Here is a 15,142-nt window from a genome sequence, read left to right as displayed (position 1 = left end):
AACTTTTTTTAGCCACCCAGCGTTCGTTTATCAACTGTGTGTTGGTTTGAACTTCGCTCATTAAAATTCACTCTTAATGGATGTAGAATGAGAACAAGCACCGCCACCAGAACATTTAATAGCACACTGTTCAGCATCAAATGAGGTAGTCCTAACAAATACTGAAATGTTGGACTGCCTTTATTAGAGTTATGCAGAGACAATTAAAATTCCAGATAAATTATATAGTGCATTGGCAAGCTTGCCGAATAATCTATGATTTAGATTATAATGAGGCTATTTCTGGGTAACATACAGAATATGAGTATTAGAGGAAATATGCCCAGGTACAGTATTGCATTTACTGTTTAAAAAAAAAACTCCCTTAGTATAATGACTGGTGTCCCAAACAAAGCAAGCTAGTACAAAAAAAACAAATATACAGTATATGATGGAAGATAAACATGTGGCGTACAGTATGTTACAATGTAAAAACCAGCAACAATATTTCCAATAAATTAGAGCCACAGGAGCACTAATGTCTTCAAGGGACTGATCATCCGTAAAACGAGGGCAGTGCATCAGCCCCAGGGCCTGACCCGGAGCTACTCAGACATAATCTATGATGGACATAAAAATACAAACATAAAGCAACAGTAATGGCAAAAACAGTTATCCATCTCTCCCAACCCATTCATTATGCTTTTGTTTAGCTAGTTTTCATGCATTCAGACTCACTCAGTCAAACATGATTAGTCCTAGATCATACTGACAATACTTGAAGTATACTACTAGAAGCATCTATGATGTGTTTTGCCATATACTGTTATATTCATATTAATAACTTTTAAATATTGGCTAGTCACTCTCTCACTCTTTTGATAATATGGCCACTAAACAAATGCTGGTTTGCGACTGGGAGCTCGGACATATTCATTTCTGACAGGGGAGGAAGAAACGGTATCAGAAAGATCAGTGCCCCTTACACACTCTGTCTTGTTCCTCTTAACCTTTCTGTTTCTAGTTTTTCTCCTTTCAAGCCTTTCTCTCAGAAGTTGTAAGGTGAAACCAAAACGTGGACCCTGGCCACATGCTTGGCCTGAAAGGTGCGGTCGCTGTACTCAGACATGTCCACGTCAATGCTGATCTCCTGTGGCCCGCGCAGCTGCTGGACCAGTATCAGCTCACCAGTCTGTCTGTCTGAACGCTGCATGACGAAGATGCCACGGGCGTTTCCGCTCACTATGCCGAAGCGCAGGCTGTCCGGCCCGGTGCGCCCAGGGGCGGCTGCGGTCGCCATTCGAAAAAGCGTGGCAGGAGTCTGCAGGTTGGAGGGCAGAGAGAGGTAGTGGAAGGACACGGTCTTAGGAGCCAGGTGGCAGGAACGGCTGTTCATGGGGCAAGGGTTTCTCTCACACTGACTGCAAGACAGAAATGCAGCACTTATTAAGCAGGGGCCATTACAGGACAACTTGATAAACATTTTCCATTCTGTGTGTTAAACAGTTGTCATGTAATGTGGCCATTTTGTCACTGATAAATGGTTACATAATTAATCTATCCCTGTGGCAAAGTGTTTATAACTGTTACTTTGTGACTAAAGAGAAATGACACACATACATAGAGCATATATGAGGCCCATTGCCCTGCATTACTGGATAATGACCTGGAACTTCATGCTGGAACAACAAGAAAGAAAGTGGACGACATCTTTGCCTGGATATATTGTAAACCCTGCAGGCCACCATCTGTCTTCTCCTCTCATAAAAACTACCTTTGTCTAGCTTTCAATTCCATAACATATAATAATAGAAAGATATTGTACAAAAGTATATACAAATTTTCATAGATTACAATTTTGCAATTAGTATAGAAGACATCAATGTACCTTTTCCATTTCGCACGGGAAATGGTACAGGACATACACTGACAGACATCAGTCAAACAGTAGATTGCAATTGCCAGTCGTACTTCATAAAAAGAGAGAGAGCTGTTTTTCCAAAGATACAATACAATTTGTGTTTTATTTGCTGGGATCTTCCTTCAGATATCACACCATCAACTGGAACTTTTTCAAATTTCTTGCAGCTGTAAGTAGCCGTTTCCTTTAAGCACTGCATGGTGGGACGTAGTTAAAATCAAGTGGATTTAGTATGCCCACTGACACCTGTAATTATACTTAATTTCAGTCACTCACTTTGTCATTGTGAATGCTTAACAAACTCGAAACTTGCTTAGAATTAGTGTGTGGTATCGATTTGGGACACAACTACTGGCTTACTCAATTTCCTGCTTTCTCTCTTGTTACAAGTGTTTTCCTAAACATTTCTCCATCCCCTTTTCTGCCAGTGGAGCAGAATTTCACCACATTGATGGTTCACTAGAAGCAGACAGAGCTTTGTTTCATGCTTTTAAATCAGGCAGCCTGCTGATGACTGGCAAACCGGGAGATGGAAGTCGTAACGTCTCCAAACATTTGGCCAGGACACAGACGCTCGACATGGTTTTAAATAACAAAAAATGATGTCATCTAGTGAAGTTCTGCTGAGCATGCATGTTTTTTGTCAGGAACAATTTGCATCACTGTAATACGGCTATAACCACAACCCCTCCTTTTGTAATTGACATTATTTCTATCAGTTATGATAACACCGTACTCACAAAAGTTAGATGTGGGAACATGGGGGCATCACTACAACGATGTGGCAAGAATCTCGAGCAGTCAGACTATCAGGCAGGCATTAAACAACAGTCGAGAACTTAGTCAGATTATCTAAACCACTTTATTTGAAGATAAAACTGACAGTGAGTGCACCCACAATGTTTGTAATAATCTCCCATTGCACTGTAATAATGTGAACACACAACTTCAGCAAGTACAGCAAGTCAAATGTGAACCAGGTGGTTAGTGGGTAAACCTTGATGGATGTTTACAACAGTTTTAATTATGGTTTCATCGGCAGCCTTCAATTTCTCCTCCAAAAAAGTTTGGTTAACTTCGCTGTTTGTGATTTTACTGCAATTCCAGATCTCAGCAGTTACCATGGTGAGTTTAATGTTATTTTTACTAATAACAATGATGGCCAAAACTACCAATCTAAGTTCCAACTTGTATGAAACCTTTAAGTAGTTTAGCTGGAGAACTCGGGGCTCTTCGGTGACAAATCTTTCTAACCACCACACCCACTAGTGTTGTACAGTTGACTTTGATTTAGCACGCAGAGGGTCACTTGAAAGTTTATGATAATTTCCTGCTGAACGTGGAAGAGGTAATCCTAGTTTATTTTTTTCTGCATATATTCACCGACAGATCAAGTGACAAAGAAAACAAACAGGTCACACTGAGCTGTATCCACTTACAAGGAAGATGTCTTGACATAGCTGATGTTGCCATGAGAACGGGGACACTCTGGGTTGACGCACTGAAAGCCTCCTCCCGTGTTGATACAAGTTGTCCCTCGGCTACAGTTGTGCTGCTGGCTTAAACATTCGTCCACATCTGGAAGACAAAACAGCAGAGGCATGTAAGAATGAGAAGCGGGGAGAGAGGCTTGCCAGGATGACTCCCTGCTTCCTGGTTACCACAGTCTGAGCAGGGGGTGCTGTGCTGTGTTTGTTTATTTGGTTTTTTTGGTTTAGTCTCACACAAACTTCATGTCCTAAAGATCCCTTCTGCTGGGAAAGGATGAGGTCATTCCTTCCACTGGCAAGCATTGTGAGCTTCAGGGGCACTACTGAAAGTGGTAGCAAGGTTTGCGAGGCCGACAGACACCTCTAGAAACTAAAAGCTCTGCTGCTAAAGGCTCCTCGTCTTTCTGAATCACAGGTATTCCTATCTGGAGCTACATAGCCCACCAGATCTGCAGCCAGGGCCCTGTGAATGAGCCTTTGTCCTCTGTTGACTCTTGTCACTCACCCTCACAGCTACGCCCATCTGGGAGCAACTTGTAGCCGCTGGGGCAAGAGCAGTGGTATGAGCCCGGGACATTCACACACTCGTGGACACACAGCTTCCCTCCTTGGTCCAGCCGGTACACTTCACACTCATTTACATCTGTCAAGAAATAGAAAAAAGAAATGCATGTACATGTCTGCCTTAAACATGCATCACGGGACCATGCCAAGGCATTGTGCATATAGAAGTAACTTGGAGGGAGGAGATCTTTGGGATATTGGTAATGATACACCCGATCCAGTTTACAACAGGAAGCCAGGTATGTTGCTGTCGTCAGTACTTAGGTCCCTCAGTTTTGCACTTTGACCATCTTGGACATAAACACATTGGAGCCAGTGTATGAAAACTCTCGTTTCAAAATGTTACTCAACCAATTACATCTTAAAAACCACTGAACTGTGACCTAAATGGATGCTAATCAGCCTGTGACCTCTCGAGAGGATTATTTTGTTTTTTCAGAGACTGGCTCTACAGATTACTCCCATTTGTAACCATATTAATCTCTAGAGGAGCAAAGGATTCGGGTATTCAGGGATCTTTTCACGAGTAAAGCCCCTATGACATCTGCTATTTGCCCCGGTGGGATGTAGTTGAGCGGTGCTCCCAGCTTGAGGGAAGTGCTCTGTAGCTGACCTTGCCTCCGCGTGAGGAGGAGCAGCAAAAGGAGAATCTCCCCGCAGGGATCAATTAAGTAACACATAATTACAGCTCACCCTGACAGATACTGTTGTCAGAGGTGCCACTCATGTGAAAGCCTGCATCGCAGCTGCAGTGTTGGGCTCGGTTCACTTGGGCACAGCGAGGTCTCCGGCTGAATGCTGGATCATTCATAACACTCCACTCAGGTGGTGCTACATTAGGGGAGAAAATGTCAAAGACCTGTGCTACAGTTTGACCTGGAGCAGAACATATTGTAAACATACACAGTAGTAGATCTCAGTTTGAGTCTCAGACATTAATTTTGTCGTACTGACCTGTCTGGGTTTGGTGCTGGCAGTGAGAGCCACTCCAATTCTGGGGGCAGTTGCATTTGTACTGGTTCACACCGTCCACACAGGTACCTCCATTTTGGCAGGGATTACTTGCACACTCACTAATATCTGTGGGTATAGGAGAGAATTATCTTGACTGTGGTCAACATGTTGAGAAAACTTCTTCAGCAGTCTCCAGTAATTTTCAGTCTGAACCCCATGTTCTAATTTTTTCATCATACTGATGCATACAGATGAAAGGCCTAACAGTTACCATTTTGGCCAGTCACATTACAGCTACTTCCTTCTGAGATATATATTCCTGAGATGAAAATGTAAAAACCTTGGCTGAAATCAGATCTGCAGTCCTATTTATCAAACAACATAGTGAAAAGGGATGGTAAGATTAGGTCCTGTCTGAAACACTTTTGAAAGAATATGAAAAAAATATGAACTAAAACAGACTTTGATTCAGGTTTCACTGAAAAGCAGAAGAGTGTGACACTTGTAAAGAAATAGCGAGAAAAAACATGAAAGAGCCTCCGTAAGTCTTTCCTGTCTACCATCCATCCATAGAGAGGGAATGAGAGTCTATCCAGTCTGAGAACTGATACTTAGGAATGAGAAACTGGTACTGTCATTATGGACACAGTATGTCAACAGTAAGTCAGCCATGCCCTTTTATTTTGTTCCATTTATGGAAAAGCAGTAGTTATATTCATGAAATATAATGGGTATCATCATTCAAGAGCAATTCAATAAAATCCATCTGCAGCTTCAAAGTTTTTGTTGTAAGTCTATGTGGACCTATGCTACATTTTACTCATCCTGTCAAGCACTGTTAAACATATAAGAATAAATGCATACAAGCCATTGTTGTTTTGAAGATTTGAGGCTTTTCCTTTCAGCAAAACAAACAGTTGTGAAGTACCTTCTGTCAACACCTTCTCCATAAGTCCCCATAAAAGTTTCTTGGGTTTACAGCAATTCTACCCACGATTTCATGCAAACTTCATTTAGAATTCTTCATAAGCTTTTTAGGGCCTCCATCTTAACCAGTGCAAATTGGTATTACTGTAAATGCCTTTGGCTGTGAGTAAGAGCAAAGTAGTATTGGAAATAGCCAACATTGCGATGTGAGGGATACTTGTACCTACTGAATAATACTGTATGTACAGTGTAAAGTGCAGATTCATTCATTCATCCACCAATGTTAAGTATATTGACTAATTTGTGACATATAGATAATTAATCATCAAAGAGTGGCTCACAAGATGATAGACTTGTGTATAATATAGTCTCACTGAACACAGAAACACTACAAAATGCAAACTGTTGACAACAACAGAAGGTAAGATAAATACAGTCCGCAGCTCTTAAACATGTTTTGTCTGTCAAAGCTGGGGAAAGAGGTGGATAAATAGTACATCAATGCCTTATGATCTTTACTTCTGTAGTCCGCACTGAGAGTTGAGCAGATGTTCTCTGTGGCTCCGCGAGCTCCAGCGCTGAAGCCATAGTATACTGGATGACAACCAATCCCTTTAATATTTATTTGGCTTCCCTACAGGCCACCAGAGGGCCATAACATGAAAAGACCCACTTTACTCTGCTAAATTTTTTTTAAAACTCTTCTTAACTTTAAAGTTTTCCCACTCTGTCAATACTGCTTTTTAAGCATGACTAAATTTAGACCGCTTATGCTGGGCTGAAAAATATGAACAGGGATAATACTATGTAAAGTCAAGCCTTCTCATGTTGGTTTAACCATGAATGTCAATAAATGTATGCACATGTTCAACTGAGTGTGCCACTTGGAATTTTTGGAAGAGTGCCACCACCACAGGCTGAAGGGGCTAGCAATAGAATGCTTAGCATACTTCTGTGCTATCAGACCATGGTGTGGGTTTAATGTCTGGAACTCACCCCGATCCACTGGGACTACTGTCAAAGAACTGTGGAAACATGAGCGGGGTGGGGGTGGGGTTTATCTTACAGTAGCCCAACCACTGCTGTTCATGAGGAGTAGAAACCTGCAGGGGAAGGCACCCCACAGTGGAATGCAGTACAGGTGTTTTTCTGTGTTCAGAGACATTTAATGCCATTTTAACGAGGGCTTCATTCAGTATGCTGAGGAGCTCCAGCCCCTCCAAAGAATGGCTCTTTTCTTTGCCTGTTATCTGTGTGTGTGTGTGTGTGTGTGTGTGTGTGTGTGTGTGTGTGTGTGTGTGTGTGTGTGTGTGTGTGTGTGTGTGTGTGTGTGTGTGAGGCGCTCAGTTTGGCGTCGCCCTAAATGGTTGTGGGGATTTTTGCTCGGCACTGAATAATGCACAGACATAGCGAAAACATTCCAGTCTGAAGTTTTAAAAAAGCATTTTAATCATGTTTTTAACAACTCAAAAAACTGTGGAAAGCCTGTCTTCATTCCAGGCCCTATCCCCACATTGCGCCGAGGAATCGGACATTTTAGTCGGCTGTTCTCAATTCACACATGGCTGCAGTCAGTCTGTCCATCAGACAATCTGTTTTTTATCGACAATTTTAATCTTTTCTGGGAACAAGCTTCCTTTTTCAGCAGTCATATCCACCACAGCTTCCATGGGACCCAGCTTCTATGGCATGGTACTTTCAGCAAACATTTTTCATGCAGCTACTCCAACCTCACGTCACTGACTGACCGCTATTCACTCCACAACAGATCTGGACTACACACTGGTCACTGATTGCTCTTCTCTATTCGAAGTGACCTCTTCACTTCCTGTTTGTATCACCAGCTCCCCCTACAGCCCAACTAATTATTGTGACAATCGAGAGCCTCTCTACCATCCCAGGTCTAATCAATAATAGACCACACATACGCTATAATGCAGTATGCAAAACCTATCTTGCAAAACCTACTCACCTTTTGACATCAAAAAACATATGCAAAAAGTGAAAAAAGCCTGACTCTCCACCTCCCATGTCATCCTCAGATTTGAAGTTTACATTATTAAACATTAACGTAGGAGTTTTTATATTAGTGATTTTATTTCTCAATAACAACACATTATTGCATTAACCATTAGTAGACCCCCAAAGCACAACCCTAATTTTCTATCTGAGTTTTCTGAATTATTGTCAATAGATCTTTTCAAATATGACAGAGTAGTTTTACTTGTTTATTTCAACTTGCATCTAAATGTCCAGATTCTAGAGCAGTGGAATATATGGACATTGTTACTTTATCAAACACGTCAAATATGCTATGCACAACCATGGAAATACACTGGACCTAATTTTTACAAAGGGTGTCGATGTTGATGTTTCAACTATTTTACAGGCTCCAGTTTCTGAACACTCCTGTGTCTTTTTCAATATCTTTCTCTGCACTCAACGTAAGTATTCAGGGTCTCATAGATATACTTATTCATATAGGCCTTATTACTTATTAACAACAATACTTGTGCTAAAATGACTGAGTGTTTCACCGATATGCTTGACTCCTGTAGTGCAATTTCTGATTCCCTTAATAATCTCACAGACAATCTGAATAGTGCCTTGTTCAAAATGCTTGACTCTGTTCTTCCTCTTACAACCAGAAAACACACTCGAGTGAAATCAGCACCATGGTTTTCAGATGACACCTGTGCCCTCAAAGAGATCTGTAGAAAACTTGAGCAAAGGTGGCGTAGAAACACGAGATAACACGAGATAAAACAAGGGATTTTCCGCCTTGCCTGGGTCGGCAGTTAAGAAGTATAACCGTGCACTGTCAGCTGCTACATGCATATTTCTCTCACTTGACTAGCATTAATAAAAATAATACACGGTTTCTGTCTGATACTGTTGTTAAACTTACACAGAATACCTCTGCCAATAGGTCTTCATTCAATGCTGATGATTTTTCTGAATTTCTTTGCAAATAACACTGATTCAATAAGAGATAAAATCCCTGGTCCAAACTCCTCTCAGAGTGATGGCTATGAACTCTCCAATACACTGATGATTGTAGGCACTGTGAGTCGGACCAACTGCACTCTTTCACAGTTTAAAGTCATTTCCCCTGGGGCCTTTACCAGCCTGGTAACTGCTTCCAAACCTACAACCTGCATATTAGACCCTATACCATCTAATCTTTTTAAGGAACTGTTTCCTGTTTTAAAATACTCCTATTCTTATCAATAAGTCACTTTCCATGGGCTCTATGCCCTCAGCTTTTAAAACAGCCATTATTCAACCGCTACTGAAAAAAAACAATATTGAACCACGAATTCTGAAAAAATTATCGGCCAATTTCCAATTTTCCTTTTATGTTGAAATTACTTGAAAGGGCTGTCACTGATCAACTTACAGCCTAGTTGTCAACAACAATCTTTTTGATGAATTTTTATCTGGCTTTCGGTTCCGTCATTCTACTGAAATTGCATTGGTCAGAATAGTCAACCATCTACTAATTACTGTAGATTCTGACTTAACGTCATTGTTGCTGCTTCTTGACTTGAGCACACCCTTTGATGCCGTGGACCACAGCATACTTTAAGCTGCTGGGAGAAGCATATTGGTATCCAGGGGCTGCTGCTTTCATGGTTTCATTTATATTCAAAAAATAGAACTCAACCTATAAGTTACAATAATGCAATCTCTGAAATTTCTCAAGTAAAGTATGGTGTACCCCATGGATCAGTCCTTGGCCCTATGCTTTTTTCTGTCTATATTTTTCCCCTTGATGACAACATTTGCAAATATGGTGTTAATTTTCATTGCTATGCTGATGACACACAGCTATATGTACCTGTAAAGCCAGATGACCATTCCCAACCCATACATTTAGAGGCGTATCTATCAGAAATGTAATTAAAAATAGTTTGGTATGAACTTTCTGCTATTAAATTCTGATAAAACAGAGTTATTAGTTGTTAGACCATCCAAATCTAGGCATTTATTTAAGAATTTGACTGACATTGATGGGTGGATTATTTCTGAAGGCTTGACCACCAAAAACCTTGGAGTGATTTTTGATTCTCATCTGACATTCCAGTTTCATATCAAGCTATTACCAAGACAGCATTTTTTCATTTTAGTAATATAGCTAAAATCCGACCAATTCTATCATTGCGTGATGCTGAAAGCACAATCCATGCTCTGGTCTTCCTAGTTGTGCTACTAGAAGTCTTCAGCTTGTTCAGAATGCTTATCAAGCTAGAATCTTGACAAAAACTAAAAAGCTTGATCATATAACACTCATTTTGGCCTCTCTTCACTGGATTCCAGTGCAAGCTAGAGCCACTTTTAAGGTTCTTCTTTTAACTTATAAATCAATGCATGGACTTGCACCTTACTTACTTCTCTGAGCTAACTATACCACATACACCGGCCCACCCTCTTTGCTCTCTTGATGCTGGTCTCCTGGTCTCCTTAGCATTGAGGTTTTTAATGTGGTTGTTTTATTTTAATTTTTAATATTAATTTATTAATTTATATTGTTTTATTTGCTTGCTGTATATTTTGTCCCATGTATTCTCTCCAATTGTTAAGTGTATTAATGGATGAGAATTCTGCACTTTAAATAAAATTGACTGATTGATTGATTGATTGATTGATTGACCAAATCATACATACAGTAGGTGGTAGTGGATGTGAAAAAAATAATGGTGGGGAAAAGCTCCTAATCCCATGATGAAAACATACTGTAGCATAAATGAGACTGCATTCTTCACGTGAACTAAATGTAACACTTTTCCCACATATGGTCAGAAATGAGGATTTCAGACAGGTTAATGGGTCTGGGATTGCTGTATCTTGCCCAAAAAACTATAAAACCCCAGTGAGACTCACCTTTACAAACAGCACTAATGCCAGTCCAAGTGCCATTGTCCCGACAAACACGTGTGGCAGAACCGACAAGATGGTAGCCCTGGGAACAAGTGAAATGGACCTCATGTCCAACAAAATACTTTGATCCAAACTTGGTTCCATGAGCAGGGGCTTCCAGGGAGGGGCAGGTGGTGGGAGCTGTGGGAGAGAGACAGAGAGCACGAGAGGAAGGCGGGTCACATGTGGAGTAAGCCTCCCGACATCCTCTGGCATTCTCTGCCTGGGGATATACACGTGTCACTGGGCAGCGCAGGGACTTCATGGGAAAGGACGGTTCAAATGCCTCATTTACAGTCAATCAGCGGAGGAACAGTCACTCTATGAGTCAGAATTGCACCAACAGCCAAGTGCCATGCTATGTTGCATGCTCTGGAGAGTTCAATGCTTGTATAATATATAATTCAATTACATTACATAACATTTTGAATGGATTACATTGACTTTTATGAGACGTTTATGCTTCCTCCAACTTGGAGGATTGTGAGAAAATGTTTCCTAATATTTCAATCTCAAGTGAAAACAGTACATTTCAGATACTGCATCATAAGACTTGCATTGCGAGACCTGAGTCATGTCCAGTTCATGTTTGTAGCCAATTTTGTCTCATTGTGCCCTTTTCTGACCATTTCGTGTCAGATATTTTTCAGACCAACATGAGCTACATGGCAGAGGTCAGGCTACATAGGAAACAGTGTTTGCAATATGTATTTATGTGTATTGTAGAGGGGGAAAGAATACATACATTTTAACAGTAACTAAATTCAAATCCTTCTGGATTTGATCCTGATAGGAGCATGTGGTGCAATATTTTTGCTCCTGTCTTTTCATTTTGGTGAGTCTTTATTGCTGCAAATGTAAAATATCAGCTTCTTCCTGTCTTGCCAAGTACTCTCCACAGAGTTATGGACTGGACTGGTCCATCACTAGCAAATCGGCTTCAGCATCGGCTGCCAAACAACACAATACCACAAATCCACTTCCCCTGTCAAGTACCCAGCTCTGTAACTGAGACGGCCTCGCGCTGTTGGACGAATCTGTAATCCCATAATACAAGAAGTTATCTCTGGCTCTCTATTGTCACTGGTGGACAAAAAAACTGTTTGAAGATCAACTTCAAACAACTGAAATTGTAAATTTGATCATTTGAAATCTTCTGTTGCTTTAAACTGAGCAATTATTGGCTGAATTACTGAACAAACCCTCAGTCATATCATGCATGCATGTGAAACTTTATACAACAAATTAAATGACTACTCAATTAGCAAACTCTTTTGTGAAAATAAATGCATAAAATAATCCAAAAAATCACAGATTAAATGATGCCCTACTTATAGTTTTACAACGGACCATATACTGTGTTTACATGATCAGTGGGGCAAATCTTGACTGTTATTCTGTGTGTTGATTTATGATGAAGTATATCTACCTACAATATCTATGCCAAATGGTCAAATAAAGAGATTATGGTAGAATATATGCAAAAAAAAAAAAAACATGCTTCTGTGACAGCCTTTAAACAAACTGTAGTCTCTAACTTCTATGAATAAACCCCCCCACACGTTTATTCATTTATTTACCTGAGCAATTAGATTAATGTTTATAAGTATATTTGAGCAAATTCCATGACCCAGTTTAATTTAAAGTGACCAATCTACAGGCATGAGACTGTAATAATTTCAGTTTTGCAGTGGTAAAATTCATTTATACATGCAGAATGTATGAAATATTATGGTGACATAATGTACATCCCTGCATAACTCGCAGTGACAATTATGATGACTACGACAATTCACAATGTCTGCTGAGAAAAAATAACAATAACGATGAATATGATGACAAGTGTGGGGCTGTGCGTTGTTATCAGTTTATTACTCACCAGCTGACTGGTCTGCCTGAGGTAACTTGGAGACAGAGTTCTGAAGCGTTGCCAGCTTTGACTTCATGATCCTGAGACCCTCTGTAAATCGCATCTCCTGGCCTTTCAGAAACTTCTCCATTTGACGGAGCACCCCAACCACCTGGTGCTTATCCATGCACGTCTGTGAATAAAGCATGAGCACTGTGAGGAGAAGTAAGGGCTGTAAAAGAGTCCTAGCAAAATGTTTCTAAATGCGTCGACTTTCCAACAAGAAAACGAGCCACAGAAGTAAAGGTTACCTTGGTTAAACGGTCATAAAATATAAAACATGAGCGGTGAATAAACATTAAAGTGCAGCTGTGGAAAATGATGTAATTGACACTAAATCCATTTTACTGGTGGGCACATAGTCGTTATGGTTACAAAGATTTTTCATTGATATTATAATATATTATGTAACACTGACAAGGCAAATTAATGAGATGTTTTTATCGTGCTTGCATGATACAGTAACTCACCATGATTTCTTTTACGTACAACGATTTTCACTTTCCACTGTTTTCCATTAGACCTCATTGCACTCACATTTCAGATATTCAAGGGCAACCACCTCCTGTCTTCTCTCCCTCACCCCTTTTCACACAACTCCAGTGGCAGAAACAGCTGGACAAAAGCTGTCTGGCAGATGTCAGTGGGACGTAAGTCCAAAATGCTGTTCCTCTGTATATTTTGCATGGTGGTAGGAAGGCATATGCTCACTGGATAATCCTGAATGGGCAGACTCAAAACAGCATGGGTGCCACTAGCAGTTACTTGAGGGAGAAAGCTTGTCAAGCCCTTACAAAGTTCCTCAGAGAAAGTGCCTCTAATCCTTTCGGGAGGGTTTATTAATCACATGCTCTTTTGAACAATTTCTCTGTGCAGCATACCTTAAATTCCTGTTCTGGCATTTTTAGGGCTTTGTACAATAACAACTAATTTTAACACATTAAAATTCACATTGTGCACACAGTTTGGACCTGTGCAGTAGTTATTAATGCTCTGCTTCTTTTACCTGCCCCGGGCAAAGGGGAAATGCCACCAGCCAGCTGACAAGACATGAGAGGATTCATATCCAGATGCTACAATGAACTTTTTTTTTTTTTTTTTTTTTTTTTTGAAATGGAAAAAGTATGAGGTAATTTCTCCAGTGGAAACTGTAGACTGTAATCACAAACCCTGCACAATATCACAATAGATGGAAGCCGGATAAAAAAATAAAAATAATCTACTGCTTGTTGGGGTGACTCTTTTTTTAGATAATAGGATGAAGATATCAAAACGAATTACTTTTTGTCAAATAGGCCTATGTGAATATTTCCAGATTAAGGCTTGGTCAGATTTTAAGATTTGATATAGTCACACACATTACTGAGCCAGTTTTCCAAGCACAGATCTTCTTGGACACGTGAGTTGTTTCTATAAACTAATGTAAAGTATATTAGTCTTACCTGGACTGCAGCATGACCACTCTGGATAGCTGCCAAACACAGCAAAAGCAAACACCTGCGTCGAAAAGACAGTGCCATCTCTTAAAGTCCAGTAGTAATACTTCTCCCTGTTGATGTTCTCCAGGATTTAGTGGGCTTTTTTTTTTTTAATGGTGCTTCGATAAAATCCAAATACAACAGTTATCTCTTGTGAAATCAAGTCAAAGAGATTAAACAGTTTGGAAGATGCTCATCAGGTGTCAGAGACACAGATGCGCTACTGTCTCTGGAGCAGTGCTTTTGTCAAGTTCAGCCTCTGAGCTCTGCACGCCACCTAAGTTTCCTGGGGCAAAAATCCCTCCCACCGAGATACTCCCAAACACTTTAAAGTTTCCCTTTTTACATCTCTCTGTTGCTGACAAGGAAAGTGTCACACAATACAAAGTCAGCTACATCCGGCAATTTACACGAGTGCAACAGGACTTTTGTGTTTGTTTACACGGTCTGTAAAGGTAAAAATAATTGTTTCCTTTTCCTTGCAAACTCATGACTTTCTTCAGAATAAGACTACCTTCCTAAAATATTGTGATGTAAAACAGGTCGTAGCCCCAAATGACCAAGGTATCTATGTGCAATACAGCTACATAGTTCACTGTTATACTCTAAAGTTCACTGTAAAGGCTACACTGCTTTGTAGCCTAGAAAGAGCAACAACCATTCTGAGCCTATAGTTAGTCTATTGACTAAACATACTGCACACTGCCGGACGTGCATTATGCTTGTTGGCTCGTTTACCCCTGTAAGAGCAAGGCATGGACGAGTCTTTTAGGATGGGATGTGTAGAGTCGGGCCGACACCTGGTGGTACACGACGGGACTGCACGTGAACGTGAAGTCCATTTCAGCCAATGGTCGTGTGCGTTGTGCGTGCGTGCGCGCGCGTGAGCCGGCGTGAGCCCGCGAGCGTAAAAAAGAAAAAAGAAAAAAAGAAAAAGGGGGAGAAATACGTAGCTAATAATAAAGCAATAAAGACAATTAGCCTCAGCTGGTTTGTCTTT

At 40.5% G+C, this 15,142-nt stretch overlaps 1 protein-coding gene across 1 annotated transcript; it reads right to left on the bottom strand.

Annotated features, from left to right (window-relative positions):
• Positions 1-194: 194 nt before the first annotated feature.
• On the bottom strand, positions 195-15,116 carry LOC120796388 (fibulin-7). Its single transcript, XM_040139185.1, has 9 exons — positions 14,881-15,116; positions 14,107-14,161; positions 12,635-12,797; positions 10,720-10,896; positions 4,909-5,034; positions 4,648-4,785; positions 3,896-4,033; positions 3,340-3,478; positions 195-1,400 (listed from the first exon to the last, which is right to left on the bottom strand). Exons 1-9 carry the CDS (start codon positions 14,982-14,984, stop codon positions 1,028-1,030), a joined length of 1,413 nt encoding a protein of 470 aa, XP_039995119.1. The 5' UTR covers positions 14,985-15,116; the 3' UTR covers positions 195-1,027.
• Between the last annotated feature and the right edge of the window lie 26 nt (positions 15,117-15,142).

The sequence above is a fragment of the Xiphias gladius genome, chromosome 11, assembly GCF_016859285.1.
Source record: "Xiphias gladius isolate SHS-SW01 ecotype Sanya breed wild chromosome 11, ASM1685928v1, whole genome shotgun sequence".
NCBI lineage: Eukaryota > Metazoa > Chordata > Actinopteri > Istiophoriformes > Xiphiidae > Xiphias > Xiphias gladius.
Note: the sequence above shows the minus strand (reverse complement) of the source record. Positions and strands in the feature narration are given on the sequence as shown.